Source organism: Dysidea avara, chromosome 9, assembly GCF_963678975.1.
Source record: "Dysidea avara chromosome 9, odDysAvar1.4, whole genome shotgun sequence".
NCBI classification, from domain to species: Eukaryota; Metazoa; Porifera; class Demospongiae; order Dictyoceratida; family Dysideidae; genus Dysidea; species Dysidea avara.
The window spans coordinates 21,623,244-21,647,787 of NC_089280.1; the positions used below are offsets into that span (position 1 = coordinate 21,623,244).

Here is a 24,544-nt window from a genome sequence, read left to right on the forward strand (position 1 = left end):
TAATTATTTATAAATTGGGAGGGTGTATTTTGACTCTTCCTTTCTGGATTGGCAGTTACACTTCTTACCTCACCATCAACATGTCAACTAGCTATGTCACGAACCATCAGTGGGGTCCTCACTACAGTGTACCGAAATACTTATAATACAGAAAGTCTCAAATTTGATGAGCAACTCAAAAGATAATACAACAATACAACTATTCCTTGATCAGATTTTCCAATTTCAAATTGGAATTTTGGATACATGATATGGTGGATATATAGCTACTGGTTAGTGAGGGATAGTGCTGATAGTGCACAGTGGACATCTATCAATGTCATATCTTTAATAATTTCTTCAAACAACTTGTTCTGGGAGATCTATACAGATTTATATATAAGGGGGGATGTAGCTATGTTATAGCAGATTTTGGCTGAATCTATATACGTAGCTAGCTATATAGTTAAAAGTGACCACTCAGATTGGCTGTGTTCGTATTCACTCATTTATCTGTGTATAACAATAGGCTGGTGCTTTGGATTCATCTAGTAGATGTTATTTCCTAAACAAAAGTGTGGGCCATTACCTAACCTGCATTGATTTGATTTGATTTTTATTTTAACCTCACGGTAATCAACATAGCCGTTCTTCCTTACCAGAGCATTACACACATCCAGAGTTCACACAGTACAATTAACAAAACAGCTAAAAGTGCTATGACAAAGAGACAAGGTGACATATACAGAAATAAATTCCTATGTAACAACAGGTCAAAAACAGTGGTTGGCTGAAGTTTGAGCCGGATATTACACCTTTTTCTGCATCTGATAGAGTTATCATAAAGTGTTTAGCTTATAACTACCTGCAGTACAGCAGCCTTTACCAGGCTAGTGCAATGGAATTTGGCTGGAATAATTATAATGATTTTATTGAATTCGCAAAATTTATTGTCAGATTCGCAAAATTTAGCAGTACACGCACGTGATTGCAAAGGAGGCGTGATACCTCCGACGTGACGATACGAGATCTAGAGCAAACGACGAATGGCCAGACCTATACCTCAAGAAAGTAAGCACTGTACTGTCGTGTTTTTACCGGTGTATGTAACTAGTATCTGTGGGTGATCAGGCTGCTTGGTAAGCGCATACAAAATTACGAATTCTTTTCATTCCGCCGCCTACTACAGGTGGTATATATATATACATATATCCGAGCTGGTTTGGGCGAGAAAGCTAGTTTGGCATCTATTGAGTATACAAGAGCGCAGCCATGTTAGTGTCCACACACAGGAGTTCCCTGGCACTCTGATGCATGGTAACCCCAACATTGTTTTAGTCCAAATTGATTCTCTAGCTGTTTCTCATCGTCACTAATTCAAGGGGGTGACACACAGGCACTCACTGTAGGTAGATCTGCGACCATGGTCACTCCACCCTCATCTAGTACACACACCCTGCACCATACACATTCATATTGGTATGTAGCTGCCAAGCGCGGCTATCAGTTTACTTAATACCATGTAGAAAGTACCACTAGCTTACAAACCACAATATACGAAACTATGCCTACTACAAAACAAAGTCTAAATATAATAATTCCTGACCTAGTAGAGGGTGGGGGCCTGCACAGTGCAAAATTTTAGACTCTCTGTGCCCAAGTGAGCCTAAGGGAAAAAACCCAATGAGCTTTACACTTTTTTTTGTGCCCATCAGGAAAAAACCTAAGTGCAATTCCACCCTCTAAAACAACAAAACTGTACTGTATGCATCCAGTCAACAAATTCAGCACCTTGATAATCATAATGGTCGGTAAGGATACCAACAAACAAGTCAATCACAAGTACATTCATCATCTCTTACAAGGGCGGGTGGGTGGGGGTAGCCTACACTTTGAAATACGCAGTATAGAATTGACAAGCGTTCGCACCTTACACATTTAAATACCCTACTACCCGCACGTGCCAGGCACGTGCAACAACTTCCAATTCCGGTTGGAGGTTATTTTCTGTCTAATTCACTTTGTTCAACCGACAGAAAATATACATCTCTAAGTCAAAGGTCAAGACCACCAAATTTGTGCCAAGTCAACGGTCAAAGGTTTTTCAAGCCACGATCAAGAAGTACTGAAATACCATTGCTAAGTTGCAGGTCACACACTGGAAAAGGCTCTTAGTCACAGGTCAAAACGGAATTTCAGCTGGTCAAGACTTTGACCGCAGTTTCAGATCTACCTATAGTGGTTACCTACGTGACAACCCCTTGCTAATTTCAGGATGAGGCCGGGCCGGGATATTTCATTATGAATTACGCTCCTTTTGTACAAGCCAATTTAACTACATGATTATAGTATAATACAAAACATAAAATAACCAACTTAGTGTATTAATTGGATAGTTAGAGTAAGCTATCTGTTCTCAAACAACCCCTATTCTCGGATGCTCGTTCTCTTAAACTACCCTCCCAATTCTGATCCTTTTTGTGTTATACACTCCAAGTCCCTACAGACTCTGAAAAAAAAATCTTAATCCATTTAATTTTTCACTGAATGACATGCCATCCAAAGTGACCATTTGAAATTATCTGTTGTCGTACAATTTGATCTATTCTCAGATATTCATCCACAATCTTAATAGTGGAATAGCAGACTATAGTACTGTTAGTGCCATTTTATAGTCCTGCCCTCCAGTTAAGAAACTTGATCTATTCTCAGATATTCATCCACAATCTTGCTAGTGGAATAGCAGACTAGTGCTGTTAGTGCCATTTTATAGTCCTGCCCTCCAGTTAAGAAACTGAAATAATTTTGGAGTAGTGTAATGGAAGTGACAACGAAGTACACAAAGTGTATATTATCGGACACTTAATCAATAATATGACTGCATAAAATTGAAAATAGGTTTGATAGGTAGTAAAGTGATAGTAAAAAGTGTCTATAAAACTAATGACAAGTAAGCTAGATAGTCAACTAGCAGCTACATAAAGCTAGCTACAGTACAACCAGTGCAGATGTATGTAAAATCAAACTTTTTAGCTAGAGTATAATATATACTTTTATTCCAGCACACTAGTGTTTCCATTCTTTGCACCTCTCACACTGTACCCAAGTGGTTGATTGTGAATATTCACGCTATGACAGATTACATAATTTTTTCAGCCTTTCAGCCTTCCTGCAAGACCAGTTTTTTAAATACCAGTAGCCTTCCTAACTTTAACAGCAACAGCGTTTTGGTCAATGGGATATATCCTCACGGTTCTATAATATTCAAGGATGTCATGGTACCTGTCCAGGATTCATGAAGTAATTGACAAAATACAAATCAATTTACAACTTTTCCAGGGTTTTTTTACCATGATAGCCATAACACACATTTGACCATTGTGATTTTAATGGTCCAAAAAATCCTTTGTCTAGAGGTTGTGTGAAGTGAGTTGTGTTAGGAGGGAACACAACAAAAGGTTTCAGCTATTTCACATATTGTTCCAGGGTGGTAATGGGAAAGAATGGTCATCCATGAGTAAGAGAACTGGTCTTGCAGCAGGTGTATAATGCAAAAATAGTTATCAAACCATTTGTCAAATCAGTACTGGACAATCCATCCACTCTGACAGAATCCATAGATTGTACTAGGAATTTCAGTGGCTAGCTCAATAGGAAATGTTTGTTGATCAAATATTACCATTGGTGGTAGGCTATTCCCTAAGCATTCACACAAGCTAATGCATGCTGTAGTTGTCCTTTGTCTCCTGTACAATATGCAGTCAGATTTTTTATCCTCTTATCAAACACACCCTTTGACTCAAAGGAAATCCTAAATTAAAGATTTACCCTAACAAATTGTACTCTTGAAATGTGGCTTCCACTGAGCAGATCAAAGTATTGATCCATTACTTCTTCATCTGTAGCCCTTGGGACAAAGGCACTGGAGTCCAAGGGCGTAGGAGGTGGTGCGACAAGTGAGGCAAGAGCCTCACCACATTTTGATCCAATTTTTAGAAATATCCGGAAATCGTATTGCTAGTGTTGCGGAGCATAGCATACGCGTACTTTTGATTTATGCTAGAATACGCATCGGTAAGAACCGGTAGGATTCAAAACTCAAGGACTGTTAGGCAATATAAGTAATCGTTTGAGGCAAGAAAGCCTTAACCTTTACAGTCACGCACGAGGGTCACGCAAATGGTTTTCGATTCAACACGTAGCGTGATTACCTGGGAGGGATTCCCCAACTCAGCCAGGTGCGAGGCCGCCACGTGTACAAGGATGTCATTGTCGAAACTGACTGTTAAATGGTTGACTCCAATGATTGGAGAAGAACCTCACCACCCAGCGATTTCTTTTACCTTTCCCCAGTGCGAGTTTGGACAGAAGACGGTAACTAGTAGCAGGGAAGTATGCCCAGAAATGGTCCAAAATGCACTCTCAGATTAGCTAAAATTCAAAAATTTCCTGGGGGGGGCATGCCTCCAGACCCCCCTAGAATAAGCTGCTTCGGCAACTCTTATAGTACATAATTTACCTAATTTAAGCTATACGATTGCATGGGGTCTTCAGAGACTTGGATTTGCCTTACCACTTAAAAAAATTCTCCTACGCCCCTGGAGTCTGAGTGTAATATGCCTCTTAATTATGAGAACTAAACTTATGTAAATTTTTAGAATACAATTGATTTATAGAATAATGGAATTTTTGGCTTGCGTACAATACCCTGGATGAGACACAGGAAACCAATTTGGCAGGAATGGCCTTTGCTGAGGGCCTTTTAGAAGAATTTGAAATGAGGGATAGGCAGCAAGCTAAAATTGTCACATCAAGGTATACTTGTAATACGTCCATAGCCAAGTAGAGTTTATGTAATTTGTGCTGCCTTTGAAGGTATGACTTTCTCTGTTACGTCAATCCTTCTTTAAAGACATCATCCTGTGAAACATAATATTATTACTAGTATTTAAAAAAATGTTAATTTAAAAAATGAAATAGGGATCTATGCAATATAAAGTAGTGAAACAAGAGATGAATGATGGTTTTACAGCATAGCTCAGTGGGAAGTCCCTACTTTAGCATTGAACAAAATAATAAAAACTAATGTGCCAAAGTAGGGACTTTCCCACTGAGCTATGCTGTATTACCATCACTCATCTCTTGTTTCACTACTTTTTATTGCATAGATCCCTACTTCATTTTTAATTTATAATACTAGTTTGTTTAGTTTTTTTGTTGTGGCACAGTTAGCTACAATGTAACTTGTGCATTAGTCCAGGCAGATACCATCACTTATAAATATTTTGCCTATTTGCTCAGTGAGAAGTGGAGTTTCCCATATTCTGTGGTTATGGGCTGGCTTTGCTGTAGTTTGGAATTCTCCTTGCTGCGCTCTTTAATAGTGTGCATCAGGGGATCGCGTTCTAGATCCAAGCATCCCTGTGTGCCTCCAGCTGTTGACCCTGCTGTTGCTGAGGGGCACCTGTCTCTTTTAGAACAATAATGTTTTTATATTGTGCTTGCTTCTTTTTCTTATAAAAATATGTCTACCAGAACAATGTAACTTGTAACTGTTCTATCATACATGACTGTTGTATTAGAGTGACTGTTGTATTAGAGTGTATCTTGGGTCAGCTAAGGGGTGTGCAGCTAGACCAATAAGGGGGTGCAGTGATCTTGTTAAGTATAGCAAGATTGTTAAGGGGTGGGGTCTCCGTAATCTATTGCTATTAGTCCACCTACATCTTTATTTGAGGGGCGTGGTCCAAACCTATTGCGAACGAGATCCCGATCGTGAAGTTGCAGATATCTAGCTAGTGTACCTTTTATAGTAGCGTCAGGAATGAAGCGCTTCTGAAATCCAGCTCTGAAATAGTTCTGTGGAATCTAAATATGCTGCTGAAAGAAAGTGTTGATACGGAAAATTAATGCCTTGATATGGTTTCGTTGGATGAAGAAGAAGACAAGCAGTCTGATTGAAGATAAAAGAAAAGACAAGGCACAGAGGGCCTACACTTGTCGGAACCCCAAAAGGCACATCCTACTGGTGAGTTTGTTATTGTGGCGTAAAATGGTGGCCTTGCGCTGCTTTGTTTGGTCTCTAGCCTTGCGACTGTGATCAGGCAGTGAGGCAGTGAGTCTAAAATTCGAGTTTTAGTGATTTTTTCCCGGCCACCTGTAAGTGTTTTGTTATGTTTAATGCTGTATTGTATATTATAAGGACTAGTACTATTCCGTAAAGGTGAATTTCGTCACGTAAAATGTCTCTAGGATGATTTTTAAAGGCAGAATTTTTGGCTGCGCTTGAAATTTTCACCACGATCCCTACATAAACGGTACTACCGTACCTTTTGATATATTTCTGGAGGGTTGCCTCTGTCTTTAAGGGTGTCTGTACTGGTAGAGGAAGCAAGAGTGTCAACTGGTCAGGTTGACTCTGTATAATACTCAAAGAGGTGCTGATCATGAATGATAAAGCATCTTGCTAGTGTTCCTGTTTGATGGTCATGCATGCAACCATACTAAATTAATCATTTTTATGAGGCTTGCCATGCACACTCTTATTCTTTGTCATCGGTAGTGCTTGGAAGTATGTTCTCTGACCCAAACAAAATCTTTAGGCATTTTCATCTGTAAGGATTAACTGAATATGCTTTTCCCATTTAAATAGGGATTGTCCTATATAAAATTAATGATGTTAGCATGTTTGGCATTATTCTATTAATCTTCTTGTCACACTGGGGCTGACAGGGTGATGTTCTAGTTTTGTGAATAGTTAGAGTTTATATGTCTTCATAAAATGTGGTTTAAATTGTTAACCCTAATCAGTGTGCAGTTACTTAGGTATACAAAATCTCATGACTGTTTCTTACCAGTGGTTTAAGTATAACTATATACATTTACACATTTGCATACTTTTGCAGACAATATTTGCTAAAATGTAGGACTGCTATCAAGCTTTTCTGTGTTAAATTTTCATGCTGGCTTATACCTGTACAATATGTGGGCATGTCTCCTCATAAGCCTCCGGACAATAACACACAATGCCATATATTTATTACTGTTCATAAAATATCTTTTCTCTAGGCTGGCAGTTTACCATAAGCTTTCCCTTTATGAGAAAGTGCTAATCATTAAGCACTGGCATGGAGGAGAAGGCTGGACAACTTGTCAATAACTGTTTTGCCCTGCTTCCAAAATGGTGGTGTGTTATGCAACCAAGAAAGTTGGTGTGCCTCACTATGGTATATTTACAGGAAGAAAGAAACCGTGATTTTCATGCATGCATAGCTCTGTGATCCCCTCGTCACTTTTGCTGTGGAACTGCTTGACAGGTAGGGCATGCCACACAGCTAATTTAAGAGAAATCATTTCAGCCATTTCGAGTAAAGTTTCTTTTTTTCTTTCTTTATGAAGGAGGCTAAGATTTTTCTCCTCACACATTTCACAAAAAAATACCATACAACACATCTCTGCTTTAAATTTGGAGAAAATAAGAGACGTATAAAGCTTTGGTCACAGACTGCTTCTCAGAGTAACTTGATAATGGTTAACCATCATAAAAGTGCAGAGTAATAGCCACAGAACTTTAAGAAAAATACCAAACTAATGTATAATTGTGTATTTAGAATGATCCCAGAAGCAAAAAAGTGCACTAGAAATGTGCCTAAGATTTGAACCATACCTAAACAATCAAACCCTTGCCCATTACTTGCCTCCCTTAATATTTGTCTTTATAAATGCACATACTTTAAGCCTACTTAATAATAAAAGTTTATGATTAAAATAGACCTACTAATGGAAGTTCTAGATGCTTCTAGAGCATTCTGTGTGCTATGTATTAGAAGTATTCAGATATGTGCGCTCTATTGGAGTGCAAGAAAATTACACAAATAGCCAAATTAAAATGACTGCATTTTATCCAAATTGTGCATCTGGCAAAGTCAAAGTAAGTTAGTAGCAACGCTATATGACTATTAGTTTTATAACATTACCCCGTGCAAGTATGCAATGCTGGATTTGAGAGCTGTGTTTTTGGGTGGTGTAGCAATCTAAAATGGTGATTTTTGGCCTTGGTAAGGATCTAGTTTTACGGGAATCATTGGTGCACTGTGTGGATGGCTTACTATTGTTGGCCAAATGTTTCTGAGTTAATTTTAGCCACCAAGAGTAATATTCCTTTTGCCACTAAGAATCCATCAATTGTGTCTTGGGAGTTCAATCATAGCCAATAATCTTGACATGCATTTTGAAGCCCCCTTCACCCCTACGTGAGTGCTTGTGATACTACTGCATTCATCACATTTTCAATTATTTTTGGTGGGGAAATCTAAAAGCAGTTACAAGTACTGGGTGTGCTCTGAAAGGTATACAATAAATCGATGCATCTCTGGTGTAAATTTCATATGCATGCTCACTCATCTTGGTAAGTTATAATGGCTTGAATTCTTTAAAACTGTTTATGCCATGCAGATGTGCGATTTGGATTAGATGATGCAATGCAACTGCAACTACTGTCTTCAGTAATCGTCATAACAAACCACAAATCTGGCCAACTTCTGGGGACTTATAGAAAAAGAAGTGAAACCCTTACCCTTACCAAAAGCAACCAAACTGTGAGAAAACAGCCTCGTATCATTATTATAATTGATTATCATTAATGTCACTGCAGCAATTTCTTGATCACCACCTTCACTTTTTAATCCTACTGGTTTTAAAGGATGCACTCTTTTTTGGCTGGTGAAATGATCTTTTATTGAATAACAACTTTATAAAATACTTGATATGCTGGACATTGTTCATTTAGGTGATCAATCTGGTATAAATGTTTTCTACTTAATCTTCATGTTATATAGTGTATTAAATTTATATAGTGTAGGATATGTAGTTATAATTATGTGATGCAGCATTAATTTAATTTTAATGTAATAGGAACTGAAAAACCTGCTCGCAAGTATTTGAAGGATGTCAGATCATTATTTGCCAAAAACTGGTATGATCTTGGTTTGGAATTATTAGAGCCAGAAGATGAAAGCAAATTAGATGAAATACAAACTGACAAGGGTGGAAATGTTAATGATTGCTGTGTTGTTATGTTATATTTTTGGCTTCAAAAACAACCCAATGCAACCTGGAACCAGTTGATAGAAGCTCTGAGGTCACCTGGTATTGATCTGAATAATGTGGCTTCCAAGATTGAAGGAATGTTGAAAGGTGAACTAAGAAATCTTTATTATATGAATGCTGAAAATCGAGCCTGTTAAGGAAGAGTAAAATACTTCAAGCATCTTAGCAGTCTTTTAGCCCTATAATTTGTGTTTGCAGTTTACTTATTTGTAGCTACAATATTTCATTTGTATAGATTAGGTTTACTGTGTGACAGTATCTAGTCTGTTTTATGCCAAGCAGATACTTATACATACCCAAACATTCCTTTAGGCACATGTGACTATGCGAGATTATTTTGGCACAACTTTCTGCAATGTAAATGGTAGTTATTAGTCGCAGAGGTCAGGGGTCCATGTGGATATGTGACTATACATTAAATTTGTCTACGCAAACTTGCATGACTCTTGCTACAAGTATTCAATTACGTATCTGCTCATATGTTGAACGGTTAAATGGCTTTGTAAAACAAGTTACAGAATGCAGATATTCCATTCCAGTAGTGAGATAAAACCTGTTAAAAATGATGGAGTGTAGTTTGTACCCACATGCCCAGTTTTCACAGGTCATGTCATGTGTTATGGCAGGCTTAGGATCTTGTTGCTCTATCATGGTGGTAAAATCAGCCCTGACGTTGTAGATAGAGTTTGAAAAGGGCTTGTTTAAGCCTTGAACCCGCATAGTCCAGAAAACTGAATCTAAACTTTATAAATGCTCATGCTTTGCTCAAAATGCTGTAACTTTTGAAGCATCCATCCTGTATGGCTATGCAATTTGTGTCACTGCACTTGTGATGTAATAAGGATTAAAACGATACCTAGGGTTTGACCCTAACGCTAAATGGTGAGGCCAAAACTAGCCATGTAAATAATTTTTTGATTAGGAAACACGGAAACCCTTTACTTACCTTTATAAAATGATCCATAACTTGATGATGGTTGCCCCTATCAACTTGTGACACATTCTGTTTGCTCCACCACTAAATTTTCTATCAGGCCATAATTATATAACCCACGTGATTAAACCCACAGTCAAATTTAAACATGTGGCAAGAATTTTGAAACACAGAAATGTGAGTCTCTGTTGTTCATCACTTCATAACAAGTAAGTCGTTGCAGTTACAGTGTTCATTTAAACTTCTCCTAGTAGCCCAGTAAACAGACTTTCAAATAATATGTTGTTTTAGGCTATAAGAATTAAGTTACTCCACCATGCATGCCATTAACACCCATTCCCCAAAGTTCTTTAAGAGTTAAAAAAAAGCATGCATACACATTTTGCTTCCAAAATTTATTTTTCTTAAGATGAAGTTCACTCCACTAATACAGCCCAATAATTAGACACCACCAAGCCAGTAATGAAAATTTAGAGTGTGCTTTTAGTCCCACAGTCTATATATAGCTTAATATGTCTGACATTTCTTTGATATGGTATACACAGCATTCTATCCCACTGAAGCCCTACATCAAAGTAAAAAAATAGGAGGATATGGTAGCTAAACCCCAGGAATGGAAGTTATAAACCCCAGAGGTCAGAATCCTTAAATATGAGGGACAAGTTGATTTACACATTCAGTTGGATCAAAGGAAACAAGAAGCCATACCATATATTAGTTACAACAGAGCAAAATTGTACCATACACAGCTTTACTAGCCTCATTGTAGTTCTTTATGAAGTTAAATGCTAAAATTAAGTTAGGGTATTAAAAGGTATAAAAGGGTATTAAGCTATATACAGTGGTCTCTCGATTATCCGGCCATTGATTAACCGAACTTTCGGTTATCCGAACTGTAGCAATGACTGCTCTATTGGTGTGCGTTCTATTAGAGTAATTGAGCAAGGCTCTGTATATAAATGAATGGGCTTTGATTATCCGAACTTTTCGATTATCTGAACACACCCAGGGCCCAATGAGTTCGGATAATTGACGGACCACTGTACAGACAATTTTTTGAGTGAACTTTTTTCATTAATAGTGTACTTTTAATCCCACAGTCTGTGCAGTGGTCCCTCGATTATCCAAACTCATTGGGCCCTGGGTGTGTTCAGATAATCGAAAAGTTTAGATAATCAAAGCCCATTCATTTATATACAGAGCCTTACTCAATTACTCTAATAGAACGCACACCTTATATATAAAATACTCTAATAGAGCAGTCATTGCTACAGTTTGGATAACCGAAAGTTCGGTTAAAGTTCGGTTAATCAATGGCCGGATAATCGAGGGACCACTGTATATAGCTTAATACCCTTTGATATGGTATACACAGCATTCTATCCCACTGAAACCATAAATCAAAGTATAAAAATAAGAGGATATGGTAGCTAAACCCCGGGAATGGAAGTTATAAACCCCAGTAGGTCACAATCCTTAAAGGACAAGTTGATTTACACATTCAGTTGGATCAAAGGAAACACGAAGCCATATCATATATTAGCTGCAACAGAGCAAAATTGTACCATACACAGCTTTACTAGCTTCATTGTAGTTCTTTATGAAGTTAAATGCTTCAAAGTGTGGGAATGAAGGTATGTCATAAAACATTATCAACACCTCAATTTAGCAATTGTCACATTGTTCACAAAGTCAAGTGCTTCAATAATTCACCAATTGCATTTCAGAAAAGTTCATTACATTAATAATAAAGGGTTGTATCCATTCACTGGACTGGTCTACTGGACTCAAAAGTTTTTACTGTCTTATAGCCACAGAAGTGTTTTAGAAATCAACACCATAATACAAACACCATGTGCTGTTTACACTGCTAATGAATTTGTCCATTTTCTCTTGCCATCTTTTGTAAAATCAAACAATACGGTAGTACCGTTTTAGTAGTGATTGCCTTGAAAATTTCCCAAAATTCTGCCTTTAAAAATCATCCTAGAGACATTTTACGCAATGAAAATTACCTTTACGGAATAGCATTAGTCCATATAATATATATCTAATCCAAAACAGCCAAGCTGTAAAAAAAGAGTGCGGCCCTGAGAAAGGCTATGGTGAAAAAAGATGTGAAATCCAAGGTGGCGGCCAAGAAATGGCTGTGATGGTAGGTTAATGGTAAAAATTTTAATAACGACAATTCAGGTGAATTTTGCGCCAATTGACCAAGCGGCACCAAATTCACCTGAATTGTTGTTATTAAAATTTTTACCATTAACCTACCATCACAGCCATTTCTTGGCCGCCACCTTGGATTTCACATCTTTTTTCACCATAGCCTTTCTCAGGGCCGCACTCTTTTTTTACAGCTTGGCTGTTTTGGATTAGATTTCACTTCTTTTTGTATTTGTATACCCCAAAGCCGGCCTATGGCTGGCTTTAGGGCTTTTAACCTGTCATTTTTTCTTTACTACAGGAAGAAGAAAAGATGAAGCAGGATGATTTCTTAGTAGCTGACCTCTCTGCAAGGTGATCCTTCTAGCTGATCTCTCTACCGGATGACTTGCTTGTAGCTGAACTTTCTACAGGGTGATTTGTTTGTAGCTGAACTCTCTACAAGGTAACTTCTTCTAGCTGATCTTTCTACAGGGTGATTTGTTTGTCTCTACAGGGCACTTTGTTTGCAACTGAACTCTCTACATGGTAGTTTCTTTGTAGCGGAACTCTCTACAATGTAACTTCTTCTAGCTGAACTCTCTACAGGGTGACTTGTTTCTAGCTGAACTCTCTACAGGGTGATTTGTTTGTCAGGGGCGGATCCAGAGTCTGGAAAGAGGGGGGCACCTTGCTGAAAAAAAGTTGAAGAGCAAAAAAAAAAAAAAAAGGTCACAACAATAATAGCTAGTTATCCTTTACCAAATATATTATATCACGTATGTTATGTAAAATAAAATCCTATTTATAGCTTCCTAAGTAAGCTACACTTCCCCATGAACACTGTGACTGCTTTATTAGAGTGATTGGTGATTGACTCCTCTACTAGAGTATCTCGATCTTATATACATTTTTTTAAGGGAGGGGGGGGGGGCACGTGCCCCCCCCCCCCCCTGGATCCGCCCCTGTTTGTAGCTGAACTCTCTACAAGGTAACTTCTTCTAGCTGATCTTTCTACAGGGTGATTTGTTTGTCTCTACAGGGCAATTTGTTTGCAGCTGAACTCTCTACATGGTAGTTTCTTTGTAGCTGAACTCTCTACAATGTAACTTCTTCTAGCTGAACTCTCTACAGGGTGACTTGTTTCTAGCTGATCTCTCTACAGTGTAACTTGTTTCTAGCTGAACTCTCTACAGGTTGATTTATTTGTAGCTGAATTCTCTACAAGGTAACTTCTTCTAGCTGATCTTTCTACAGGGTGATTTGTTTGTAGCTGAACTCTCTACAGGGTGATTTGTTTGTAGCTGAATTCTCTACAAGGTAACTTCTTCTAGTTGATCTTTCTACAGGGTGATTTGTTTGTCTCTACAGGGCAATTTGGTTGTAGCTGAACTCTCTACATGGTAGTTTCTTTGTAGCTGAACTCTCTACAATGTAACTTCTTCTAGCTGAACTCTCTACAGGGTAACTTGTTTCTAGCTGAACTCTCTACAGGGTGATTTGTTTGTAGGTGAACTCTCTACAAGGTAACTTCTTCTAGATAATCTTTCTACAGGGTGATTTGTTTGTAGCTGAATTCTCTACAGGGCAATTTGTTTGCAGCTGAACTCTCTACATGGTAGTTTCTTTGTAGCTGAACTCTCTACAATGTAACTTCTTTGTAGCTGACCTCTCTGCAAGGTGATCCTTCTAGCTGATCTCTCTACCGGATGACTTGTTTGTAGCTGAACTCTCTAGAGGGTGATTTATTTGTAGCTGAACTCTCTACAAGGTAACTTCTTCTAGCTGATCTTTCTACAGGGTGATTTGTTTGTAGCTGAATTCTGTACAGGTGATTTGTTTGCAGCTGAGCTCTTTATAGAATGGTTTCTTTGTATAGCTGAACTCTCTACAAGGTAACTTCTTCTAACTGAACTTTCTACAGGGCAATTTGTTTGTGGCTGAATTTTCTACAGGGTGATTTCTTTGCAGCTGAACTCTATACATGGTGGTTTCTTTGTAGCTGAACTCTCTACAAGGTGACTTCTTCTAGCTGATCTCTCTACAGGGTGATTTGTTTGTAGCTGAACGATCTACAAGGTAACTTTTTATAACTGATCTTTGTACAGGGTGATTTGTTTGTAGCTGAATTCTGTACAGGTGATTTGTTTGCAGCTGAGCTCTTTACAGAATGGTTTCTTTGTAGCTGAACTCTCTACAAGGTAACTTCTTCTAAATGATCTTTCTACAGGGCAATTTGTTTGTGGCTGAATTTTCTACAGGGTGATTTCTTTGCAGCTGAACTCTCTACATGGTGATTTCTTTGTAACTGACCTCTCTGCAAGGTGATCCTTCTAGCTGATCTCTCTACCGGATGACTTGTTTGTAGCTGAACTCTCTACAGGGTGGTTTGTTTGTAGCTGAACTCTCTACAAGGTAACTTCTTCTAGCTGATCTTTCTACAGGGTGATTTGTTTGTAGCTGACCTCTCTGCAAGGTGACCCTTTTAGCTGATCTCTCTACTGGATGACTTGTTTGTAGCTGAACTCTCTACAGGGTGGTTTGTTTGTAGCTGAACTCTCTACAAGGTAACTTCTTCTAGCTGATCTTTCTACAGGGTGATTTGTTTGTAGCTGAATTCTCTACAGGGCGATTTGTTTGCAGATAAACTGCTGAACTCTCTACAATGTAACTTCTTCTAGCTGAACTCTCTACTGGTGGCTTGTTTCAAGCTGATCTCTCTACAGGGTGACTTGTTTCTAGCTGAACTCTCTACAGGGTGATTTGTTTGTAGCTGAACTCTCTACAAGGTAACTTCTTCTAGCTGATCTTTTTACAGGGTGATTTGTTTGTAGCTGAATTCTCTACAGGGTGACTTGTTTCTAGCTGAACTCTCTACAGGGTGATTTGTTTGTAGCTGAACTCTCTACAAGGTAACTTCTTCTAGCTGATCTTTCTACAGGGTGATTTGTTTGTAGCTGAATTCTTTACAGGGCGATTTGTTTGCAGCTAAACTGCTGAACTCTCTACAATGTAACTTCTTCTAGCTGAACTCTCTACAGGGTAATTTGTATGTAGCTGAATTCTCTACTGGGCGATTTGTTTGCAGCTGAACTCTCTACATTGTAGTTTCTTTGTAGCTGAACTCTCTACAATGTAACTTCTTCTAGCTGAACTCTCTACGGGTGGCTTGTTTCTAGCTGATCTCTCTACAGGGTGACTTGTTTGTAGCTGAACTCTCTACAGGGTGATTTGTTTGTAGCTGAATTCTCTAAAGGGCGATTTATTTGCAGCTAAACTGCTGAACTCTCTACAAGGTAACTTCTTCTAGCTGAACTCTCTACAGGGTAATTTGTTTGTAGCTGAATTCTCTACTGGGCGATTTGTTTGCAGCTGAACTCTCTACATTGTAGTTTCTTTGTAGCTGAACTCTCTACAATGTAACTTCTTCTAGATGAACTCTCTACGGGTGGCTTGTTTCTAGCTGATCTCTCTACAGGGTGACTTGTTTCTAGCTGAACTCTCTACAAGGTGATTTGTTTGTAGCTGAACTCTCTACAAGGTAACTTCTTCTAGCTGATCTTTCTACAGGGTAATTTGTTTGTAGCTGAATTCTCTACAGGGTGAATTGTTTGCAGCTGAACTCTCTACATGGTAGTTTCTTTGTAGCTAAACTTTCTACAATGTAATTTCTTCTAGCTGAACTCTCTACAGGATGACTTGTTTCTAGCTGATCTCTGTACAGGGTGACTTGTTCCTGGCTGAACTCTCTACAGGTGATTTGTTTGCAGCTGAACTCTCTTACATGGTGGTTTCTTTGTAGCTGAACTCTCTACAAAGTGACTTCTTCTAGCTGATCTATCTACAGGATGACTTGTTTCTAACTGAACTCTCTACAGTGTGATCTGTTCATAGCGGAACTTTCTACTGGGTGATTTGCTTGCAGCTAAACTCTTTGCATGATTGTTTCTTTGTAACTGAACTCTCTACAAGGAAACTTCTTCTAGCTGATCTCTCTACAGGGTAATTTGTTTGTAGCTGAATTCTCTACAGGGTGATTTATTTGAGCTGAACTCTCTACATGATGGCTTCTTTGTAGATGAACCCTCTATAAGGTACCTTCTTCTAGCCGATCTGACTACAGGGTGACTTGTTTGTAGCTGAATTCTCTACAGAATAACTTGCAATGTAAGATTACTGAGTAAATTATAAATGCAGCTGAATGCTTTATTAGGGTGACTGTTCTATTAGAGTATCTCGATCTCGCATTTGCTGCACGTAGTTGCCTTTCGAATCATAACTCAGTGATTTGTAATCCGATTCTTCTGTACTACTGCAAGGACTTTCTATGATGATTATTCCAGCTACATACTGATTTTCAGCTCGTTGATCTAAGCGGTTTGCCTGGTAGACACGAAAACTAATACTTTTTTTATTCATAAAAATCGATCGCGTAATTTTGACACAGGTTGGGTTTTGTGTCATATCTCCATGGTCTTTATCCCGATTCCTTTCAAACCACAAAAAGGCACTCCTACGATGGTTGCTCCATCTACACATCAATTTTCAACTGATTCCTCCAAGCGGTTTACCCTGTAGGCGTGACAGACCTTCGACCTTATTTTACGCAAATAATCGGTCATAACTCCGTGAATGTTCATCGGATTCCTACCAAAGTTGGTACGGAGATCCGCCTTAATGAGCCCTTTAAGTGTGCCAAATTTCAGCCCGATCCGAGCACGCATTCGTGTTTTATGGCGGATTTTGCGAAGTGTGCGAAATGAAGAAGAAGTAGAAGAAGAAAAAAACGAAGAAATTAAAACGAAATTTTGTTCGCTCGTATCTCGGAAATGGCTGGAGCGATTTTCTTCAAATTTGGTGTGTAGACTCCCCTAGCTGGCCGGCACCTCTCTACCAAATTTGGTTCCAATCGGATAAGGGATCACAGAGCTACATAGGTGTAAAAATTGCATTTTCTTTCTTCCTGTTAATATACTCACGGGTGGCACGCCGGCTTCTTGGGCCGCACGACACACTACCGTGTGTCTTGATTTCTTTCTTCCTGTTAATATACTCACGGGTGGCACGCCGGCTTCTTGGGCCGCACGACACACTACCGTGTGTCTTGATAAAACAAACATTAAATATAACAAAACACTTACAGGTGGCCGGATATAAAATTTTTAAAACTCACCAAAACTCGAATTTTAGTCTCACTGCCTCACTCACTGACCACAGTCACAAGGCTAGAGGCCAAACGAAGCAGCGCACGGACACCATTTTACGCCACAATAACAAACTCACTAGTGGGGTGTGCCTTTTGGGATTCCGACAAGTATAGCCCCTCTACGCCTTGCCTTTTCTTTTATCTTCAATCAGGTTGGGCAAAATAATTGTTATAGCTAATGTGCCTTTCCCACTGAGTTATGCTGTAACACCATCATTTATCTCTTGTTTCACTACTTTTTGTTGTATAGATCTCTACTTCATTTCCAAATTTACAATTTAAAAAAATACTAGTTTGTTAAGTTTTTTTTAGTTGTAGCACAGCTAGCTGCAATGTAACTTCTGACTGTTCTATTAGAATATCATACATGGCTGTTGTATTAGAGTGACTGTTGTATTAAAGTATATCTTGAGTTAGCCAAGAGGCTAGACCAATAAGGGGTGAGGTCATTTTGTTTACTGTTAAGTAAACAGCTATATAGATTGTTAAGAGGTGTGGTCTCCATACTCTATCGCTATTAGTCCACCTAGATCTTTAATTGAAGAGCGTGGTTGCGAACCTATCGCGAACTTAACTTCCATGGCTCACTGTACTACAAGAGTGCTTACCACACAAAAACAGCCAAGCTGTGAAAAAGTGGTGCAGCCTTAATAAGCTTGGGTGAAAAAAAGTTGTGAAATCAAAGGTGGCAGTAAAGAAATGGCTACAATGATGTTAATGAAACTAAATTTTAATAATGGCAAAGGCTGCACCATTTTTTCACAGCTTGGCTGTTTTTGTGTGGATTTCACTTATTTTTGTATCTTATAAGGCCCCTAAACCAGCCTATGGCCAACTTTAGAGTTCGTTTTTACTCCGCATATTTCTCTTTAGACACAATGATGACTACTGAAGGCAGACTTGTAAATGTATTTTTATTCAATATTTGGTAATATTCAAATAGAGTACACATTTTGAGGACTTCTAATAGAACGCACATAGAATGGTTAGAACAACCTAGAATTTCCATTGGTAGATCTATATGAAATATGACCATCTCAGCAAAAACCCCACTTGTTCGCACAAGCATGCGTATTGAGAAAACAAAATTTAAAAATAATTCATAAAACTACGCATGCTACAAAGAAAAAATACACAAGTTTTTATTGGGCTAGTGCTCAAAGAAGGAAGACTCAAATCAATTAAAGCTATATACCATCTTATTTGCCTGCGCATGGAGAGTTCGAAAAGTTTTGTTTCGTTTCTGTAGCCTTAATAGTATGCATGTCACGTGCGTTTGTTTATGATGCAGTAAACATAAACAAGATCGTCATCATTTCTTCTACTAAAACGCCTTCATATCCATATGTGCAAGTGACTACAGGGCTAGTACTATACCTTGACTGATGTACTAATCCATGGTGAACATTTTAAGCCAAATTGCAACATTATAGACTAATCCAAACAGACGTTATGGCTGCGAATGTAAGTACTTGTAGTTTATTTTCAGTATAGTCACTGTACAAATTGATTATCTTGCTCTTCCTACTGTCTAGCACTATAATTCCAAAGCTACTCACCACAGAAGGATGAAACTTTAGTGATCCACTCCTTGGACACTGCAGATAATGCTGAGAAAAATTCCAAAGTTGTGTGAGCAAGTTGGGTTTTTGCTTAAACGGTCACAAATTATAAATGTTTACCAATATAAGCAGATTTAAACTAGAATATTCATTTATAAAATAGAAGTAAACAGGCAAGATAGCAGTGGTTCAGTAGTTAGTTAAAGATCTAGGTATGCAGGTCCCTTGTTCAAACTCTGGTAAAGAGTTTTTTGACATTTTGGGGACCTTTTTACCCCGCAGTGAATAAAAAGGTCCCCAAAATGGACCTCTAAAAAGGTTACCTCTATTAGAGTATCTTGATCCCATGATTTTACACTTATTTAGTTTTTGCTTATAACTCTGTAGCTATAACTCCACTGTTTTTCAACCCATCAAAAGGTACTGTTACGATGATCAGCCTATGTACACACCAATTTTCAAGTTATTCCTATGCTCAGTTTACTCTGTAGCTGTGAGCAAATTTTGATCTCTTTTACGCAAATAAACGTTCATAACTCCGTGGATATTTATCAGATTCATAGCAAACATAGAATGTTAATTCACCTTTATGCACTCTTTATTTGTGCTGAAGTTTGCAGCAATTGAGTTACATATTTGCTTTTTATAACAATTTTTTGCAAAGTGTGCAAAAAGAAATCAAGGCCCCGGTAGACCCCCTTTGGCTTAAGAAGAAAAAAACGAACAAATTAATTGAAATTTTAAATGTATATATCTTGCTAATGGCTGGTATGAATTTAATCAAATTTTCTGTGTGGCCTACCCTACCTGGTGGACAGCTATAATGCAAAAATGGTGTGCTGTGGAGAAGGGGCCATGGAGCTATGCATGTTTGAAAATGCTATTTTCTTTCTGTGACATACTGGATTTTTTGGCCAAACAACACAATACTGTGTGTCTTGATTTGCTGTGGCATTCATGTGCCCACTAATCAAGGACAACTCTATTCATTTAACTGAAAGTTGGTCACATCCTTATATGCACAAGCCGACACAATATGTGAATGGCATTGGGAAAGGATACCTTTCCACACATTTTACATACCAGCAAACAAAATGATGTAACAGTTGACTCGTTATACTGATTAACTTGTTCTTGGTATCAAAATTCAGCCAAATACTGTAGCTACACTCATGAACAATTATATGTAATGATACAAAGGTTATGTAGCTTCAAAGGTTTAAAAATGGGTCAAAATGTTGGGCCTAATGCATTTCGTGGACTGGAATCACAGACTGGACTCGCGGACTGGACTCATAGAATGAGCTGGAAACAGCTTCTTAACAATAATCCAAGCATTATCTATCTCTTGTAATGCTGGGCACACCATTATCGAGCTATATCTGCTGGTACTGCTCTTCCTCAAAGGCTGTGCGTGCACTAATTTATTAGAATATTTTAAAAACTTGTGTACTATATAGTAGTGATAGAGGCTATTGTTGTAGCGTAGGTTCATTCTGTTGTTGCTCCAGTACTTAGCACTAGTGTTAAGCTTCAGTAATGAGCCAGTAAATATTCTTAGTGTCATAGCCACACAGTCTCGTGCCACCCACCTACTCAATATCAAATCAGTAAGTTTATACCAATCTGCAGTTGTGCATTCACCATAAATTATGGCTAAACTGTGTGCCTACAAAGCTATGGTTCACCTACTGTCATGCGTTTTTGTAAATATTGTAATCATTTAGGGCATGCATAACCAGCAGTACCAGCAGATGTAGCTTGATAATGGTATGTCCAGCATTACAAGAGATAGATAATGCCTAGATTATTGTTAAGAAGCTGTTTCCAGCTCAGTCCGTGAGTCCAGTCAGTGAGTACAGTCCGTGAAATATATTAGGCCCAAATTTTGTATGTGAAAAGGTACCCTGTGAATGTACATTGTTCTCAAAAAGTTGGCTTTGTGCAATCAGTACAGTATACATTGTATTAAAGTGTGCATGATCTTTCATTATGCATTATGTTGTCCACAACAGAGCCATCACCTATCCAGGTTCTCCAACAACCTCCACAATCATCCCAAGGACCATTTCAATCTTCCCAAGGACCATTTCAATCATCCCAAGGACCATTACAATCATCCCAAGGACCATTACAGTCGTCCCAAGGACCATTACAATCTTCCCAAGTACCATTACAATCATCCCCAGGACCATTACAATCATCCCAAGGACCATTACAGTCGTCCCAAGGACCATTTCGTTTATCCCAAGGACCATTTCAATTGTCCCAAGGACCATTACAATCACCCCAAGGACCATTTCAGTCTTCCCAAGGGCCATCACAATCACCATATCAATCATCCCAAGGACCATTTCAATCGTCCCAAGGACCATTTCATTTGTCTCAAGGACCATTTCAATCATCCCAAGGACCATTACAATCATCTCAAGGACCATTACAGTCATCCCAAGGACCATTTCAATCATCCCAAGGACCATTTCAATCATCCCAAGGACCATTTCAATCATCCCAAGGACCATTTCAATCATCCCAAGGACCATTTCAATCGTCCCAAGGACCATTACAATCACCCCAAGGACCATTTCAGTCTTCCCAAGGGCCATCACAATCACCATATCAATCATCCCAAGGACCATTTCAATCGTCCCAAGGACCATTTCATTTGTCTCAAGGACCATTTCAATCATCCCAAGGACCATTACAATCATCTCAAGGACCATTACAGCCGTCCCAAGGACCATTTCAATCATCCCAAGGACCATTACAATCATCTCAAGGACCATTACAGCCGTCCCAAGGACCATTTCAATCATCCCAAGGACCATTACAATCATCTCAAGGACCATTACAGTCGTCCCAAGGACCATTACAATCATCCCAAGGACCATTTCAATCGTCCCAAGGACCATTTCAATCACCCCAAGGTTTTTTACAACTTCCTCAACAACCTCTACAGTCACCTCCTCCAAGTCCAGTGAGCTTTTCTCCAACTGAAAATATTCAAACAGCATTTACTAAGCTCTCAGCAGCAGTGACCACAGCAATCACAAATACTAATTTTCTGACATTACAAAGAGCAGCTGTGGAGACAGCGCAATCTCCATACATGGCTCTCAAATCTCACCAGATTATTCCTATTCTTATGGAAGCTCAATCATTTCAGAATCTTTGCACTTCATTGGCCAAAAGTCCTTACTGGAACTTCCTGGACACTAGAATCTTGGAGGCAATGGCAGCTGCTTCTTTGATACCTGCTGTACAAGAGTCTATTGAGAACTTCAAGAAAACATTTTTTGGCATGACCTTAAGTGAGGCAGCTCCTTATTTTCCAGTGCGTGTACGTCCTAAACCAGATCACACCATAATGAGAGAAGTTCTTGACAAGGATCCTACTAAAATAACAATTGGAGACTTACATAAACATAGATTCTTTATAGAGATGGAAATAACCAAGAAACCAGATTCATGTAAAATATCTTGGATTGTAATTGGGTCAGTAATAATTGAATGGCAAATTCATGTTGATCTTGTATATCAAGCTCATTCTGCCTTGGAGAGCAAACTATCTCAGCTTGCACTGCAGTCAGTCACTCACTTATCCATCCCTGAAGTAATACGGTGGGCAGAGCTACCTATCTTTTGGCGTGGACAAGAAGTTACACATATTGGACCATTTGAGGACCTCATGGGAGTACCATCGTACACCTTGCCAGAGGGACTAGAATGGACTACACTTAGTTTTGATGACATTGACGAAATTATGAACTTGTATGACAGCACTTATAAAATTATGTACCAAAATGCTCTTCCATGGAACTTTAAACATCCTGACTATAAAAAGGAGTTTGTGTTTGGTGTCAGAGAGTCTTCCAGTAAGAAACTAGTGTGGGCAATCTGGTGTGTACCATATCACATAAGTATCAAAGAACAATCACTACCAGTAGTGGAACTACAACAACAAGGAATATACTATGGTGGTAAACAGGATGAGTTGTACAACGCTGTGACCAGAGAAGCAATGAAAAGGCTTAAATCAGTTGGAATATCACAGTCTGTAGTATCACTGACAACACCAGAAATTATTAGACCCACAATTACTTTTACCCTCTGGGTTTACAATTTTTCACTCCCATCACATCCTCCTCTTCTCTACAACTCTCCACAAACAGCTGGTTTAAGAAAAATGACACCAGAGGATGTTCCCAACGCTTTAACCCTCACCAACCAATATGCTTCAAAGTTTGAGATTGGACAACTCTTCCAAACTGAAAAAGAGTCTTTGCACTACTTCTTGTGCCCATCTATCCCAGATTATATGGTCACATACGTTGTTGAGGACCCTGTCAATGGTAACATAACTGACTTGTTTGGATTTAGGCTGCACACATTTACTGACATGAATAACACGATGATGAAAAGTGCTACAGTGTCAGCCATAGTAAACACCAAGTCTCCTACAAGACAACTCATCACTGACTTACTATTGTGTGCAAAGCAAGAAGAAGTTGATCTACTTGGAACTCAACAGTACGGACTTGCTAGTAGAAATTTTGAGAACTTGTTGGTACATGATTATCAGTATGAATACTGGCACATCTATAACTACAGTTACCCTGAAGTGGACGAGGAGAGCTGCTGTGTGTTTAGCTACCAGTAACAGGTTAAAAGGAGTTTTATTAGTTTTGCTATATACTATGAGAATTAATTTTGATAGCTAGTTTTGCATGTTTGTAGTTTTGATTAGTATTATATAATAATAGCTATTACTTTGTGTGGGCATGTATTGTGTTTAGCTAAATATTGTAATCCCTCCTGTGCACTATTTAGGCCTGTGTCAGATATGCCAGCATAATGCTAGCATATTTCAAACTATCCAATGAAAAGAGATTAATACTCCCTAATAGAGCAGTCAGCAGAAACTATTGTACACCAGACATGGGTCAAGCCTTAAGCACTTGTACTTATAAGCATCTTAAACACTTGTTTTGAGGTGCTTAAAAGTATTTGTTACTGTGCAGCATTTGTGCTTTGTGCTGGTACTTAATTCAAAGTGCACATTTTAAAGCACAAAAGCTGCCAGCTCTTATCAAAAGTCTTTGATCCAATGAGCTTCTCATTTAACATCCATAAGGTGCTATCAAATGTGAATAATTGTTCTATCAGGTGTACTTGTAGAACAATTATTCAGTGTAGTAGGGAAAGTCTTCAGGCCTGAGAGGTGCAGATTGAAAGATGAAACTTTTACCGATTGATGTTTGTTCATTGTAAAAATAGTACTTAAAATGCATGCATCATTATGTATGTTGATATAAGTTTGTTAATAAAGGAATTAAGTAATTATATCAAGCACTTAAATAGTGCTTCACATAATTGTACTTGAAGCATTTACTCAATTGCAGCATTTGTGCTTGAACTTGTACTTAAGCATTTATACAAGTGCTTGAAAAGTGTTTCAAGCCCTTGACCTACCCCTACACACGTAGATACTCTCTAATAGAACAGTTATTTTGTAGTGAAATACTCTAATAGAGCATTCACTGATTAAAATTATAATTGTAAGAAAAGTTGTTAACCTAGGAGCATACTGCAAGTATAATGGGAATGCTGAAG

The 24,544-nt window shown here is 38.4% G+C and overlaps 1 protein-coding gene across 1 annotated transcript; it reads left to right on the forward strand.

Annotated features, from left to right (window-relative positions):
- The first annotated feature begins 953 nt into the window (after positions 1–953).
- Positions 954–23,762, forward strand: LOC136266759 (uncharacterized). Its single transcript, XM_066061782.1, has 3 exons — positions 954–1,050; positions 8,893–9,174; positions 20,947–23,762. The coding sequence occupies exons 1-3, from the start codon at positions 1,026–1,028 to the stop codon at positions 23,589–23,591; spliced, it is 2,952 nt and encodes a 983-aa protein (XP_065917854.1). The 5' UTR covers positions 954–1,025; the 3' UTR covers positions 23,592–23,762.
- Positions 23,763–24,544: the final 782 nt, after the last annotated feature.